Raw genomic sequence first — 3,006 nt, forward strand, 5'->3', positions numbered from 1 at the left:
CAATATTTTGTACTCTTTGTAGTTGTTGTAACTGTTCATCAGGTACACCAGCCAGTAAGGAATTGCAATAATCAATCCTTGACAATATAAGTGATGTTATTAAAGTTTTGGTGACACCAACAGATAGATATTTTCTATATCAGACAGACAGACAGAGACGTAACACATGGGTTCACAGACAGACAGACAGACAGACAGAGACGTAACACAGAGGGGTTCACAGACAGACAGACAGACAGACAGACAGAGACGTAACACAGGGAGTTTCACAGACAGACAGACAGACAGACAGACAGACAGACAGACAGACAGACAGACAGACACACAGACAGACAGACACACAGACAGACAGACAGAGAGGTAACACCAGGGGGTTCAACAGCTGCCCTACTCACGACTGGTAGCGACGTAGAGCCTCAAACAGTGTGTCCCTCTCATGTTCAGAGGGCATCAGTTCTCTCACCTGGGAACACACAGTACAGAAAACTACAATGATTTAAGAGGAGCAAATCGACACAATAACTGGCACTGACAGCAAGGAAATATTCAAAAAGTAACAGATTCACAAAAGTAACAGGGGAAAAGAAGGAATTCGGGTTTCATGGTTTTTTATTTTTTGAAAAATTTTTAGTACGAGTTTTATGGCACTAGCAACACAATTACGTCACATAGGTGATGAAGATTACAGGCATTCATAGACTGTAACATATAAATAAAAGAAGGAGGAGCGATAAGGACGATAGATGTTCGGTAGAAAAGAAGAAGCAAATGACATCAAACCACCCACCAACCACCCACGAGTGACAAGAAGCACACCCACACATCAACAACATCTACAGAAAGGAAAAAGTTACAGATACAGAAAAGTAGCAGGGGAAAAGAAAAGAAAAGACACAGGAGCAGGAACTGCCCCTTGTATCGGCCCAGACCTTCTGCAGAGACCTTTTTTTTAGTTTAGTAGAGGTTTTACGGCGCTCGCAACTGCATTAGGTCATATGAGTGCCAGAGGATTAGAGGTGTTACAAGAGAGTAACAAACATAAAAAAGAAGAAGGGGAGATAAGGACGATAGATGTTTCATAGGAAAGAAGAAGCAAACCACACCAGAGCACCCGCCAACCACCCACTGCAGAGACCTTGGGAGCTGGAGTTTGAGTAAAGAGAATCACACAGCACACCCACACGATGAGTTATGATAGCTATTTAGAGCAAGGAAAAAGCAAAACAGTGGGAAAGAAACAAAGTATTGGCTACCAGTGGCACCTTCCACCCACCCACAGTGACCCTGTGATGACAAGAAGACTACATGGGGAAAAACGACGGTAGTCACAAACTGAAAATCGTGAGAGTACCAATTTGGAAAACTTGTTGACTCATAACTGTTTTTCTGTTGTACCAATTTGGAAAACTTGTTGACTCATAACTGTTTTTCTGTTCAACTGTTGGTTGATTATTGTCACTAGATTTCCCATTCTTTACTTACTTACTTTACTTTTACTTTTTCATCCTCTGTTGCTGTTAAGCGTCGAGGGGAGATGCAGTTTTCTATGATAGGCCAGCTCCGCAGCTCTTTCAGTTGTGATTTCCCATTCAACAACACTTAACAATACACCTTCAGTCAAACAAATATGAAGTTATGAGTCCACAATATTTTAAAATTGGCACCCTCACAATTTCCAGTTTGTGACTAATGTCGTTTTTCCCCTGTGCCCTTCAATTGTAATCATAGTCATGTTATGCACCCATTGACATTATTTACGTCATTTAGGCGGTGGACTGCTTCCCCCTACCAGTGAGGGCTAGTTTAGTTTTAATAGAGGTTTTACGGCGCTCGCAATTGCATAAGGTCATACGAGTGCCAGAAGATTAGAGGTGTTACAAGAGAGTAATAAACATAAAAAAGAAGGGGAGATAAGGACGACAGATGTTTGATAGGAAAGAAGAAGCAAACCACACAAGAGCACCCGCCAACCACCCACGCCAGTGAGGGCTAACATGGGCTGAGAGGGATAACTTCCCAGCAAACAGGGAATACTCGAACAAAAAAACCCCCTCGCAACATGGGAATAGAACTGACGTTTTCTGCATTTTAGTTTTGTTTTAATCTTTGTTTTACAGCACTTGCAATAAAATTGGGTCAAAAAGTGCCCAAGACTAAGTTGTTCCCGCATCCGATCCGGACATTGGGGATTGCCTTAATTGTTAGCGAGACAACTTCCTGGGCCTTCGGCATAATATTGTGGTAGGGTGGCCAGTTCCTTTCCACGCCGCCTTTACTTCCCCAACTCAAAGTCAGGTACCCATTACTGCTGGGTGGGCAGGAAGAGGGCGAAAAAAATCAGTGTCCGAACTGAGGCTCCAACCCGGACTTTCCGCTTCGGAGACGAGCACACTAATCGCTCCACCACCGCACCATCTAAAAGAGTAACAAATTTAAAAAAAATAAAAACAGGAGAGATAAGGAAGAGAGATATTTGATAGTAAAGAAGGAGCAAATCCCACCAGAGTACCCACCAACCTCCCACTTAGTTTTAGTCTGAGTTTTACAGTACTTGCAATACAAATAGGTCATCATAATTATAAGTGCCAAAGATAAGACGCGTTACTCGAGTAACATACAAAGAAAAGAAGGAGAGATAAGGGCGTAGGCCTAGATGTTAGACAGGAAGTAACACAGATACAAAAAAAGGAAAAGAGGAAAAGAAAACCAGCCGAATCTTAACCAGTGACACCCTCCAACCATCTACAGCGACACTGGGATCAAGAGATAAGCGAAGTTGGAGTAAGGAGAAGCACACCAACAAAATAACGGCTTCGGAGCCACAAAAAAGGAAAACAGATGGACAACAGTAACAGTGGGGAAAGAAACAAAGTTGGACCTACCAGTTCCACCCTCAAACCAATCGCTTGGAAAGATTTAGTTTTAGTCTTAGTAGAGGTTTTACGGCCCTCGCAACTGCATAGGGTCATATGAGCGCCAGAAGATTAGAGGTGTTACAAGAGAGTA

At 42.6% G+C, this 3,006-nt stretch overlaps 1 protein-coding gene across 3 annotated transcripts in view; it reads right to left on the reverse strand.

Moving 5' to 3' along the window:
- Window positions 1-3,006, reverse strand: part of LOC101862905 (harmonin) — a gene marked incomplete at its 3' end in the record, with an annotated part of 69,360 nt that overhangs the window by 46,101 nt on the left and 20,253 nt on the right. For all 3 annotated transcript variants that reach the window (XM_035972855.1, XM_005110334.3, XM_013089115.2), the window contains 1 exon segment: window positions 396-463. In XM_035972855.1, the coding sequence (XP_035828748.1) occupies window positions 396-451 (56 nt within the window). In that variant the 5' untranslated portion in view covers window positions 452-463.

This window comes from Aplysia californica, unplaced genomic scaffold (genome assembly GCF_000002075.1).
Source record: "Aplysia californica isolate F4 #8 unplaced genomic scaffold, AplCal3.0 scaffold00877, whole genome shotgun sequence".
Lineage (NCBI taxonomy): Eukaryota > Metazoa > Mollusca > Gastropoda > Aplysiida > Aplysiidae > Aplysia > Aplysia californica.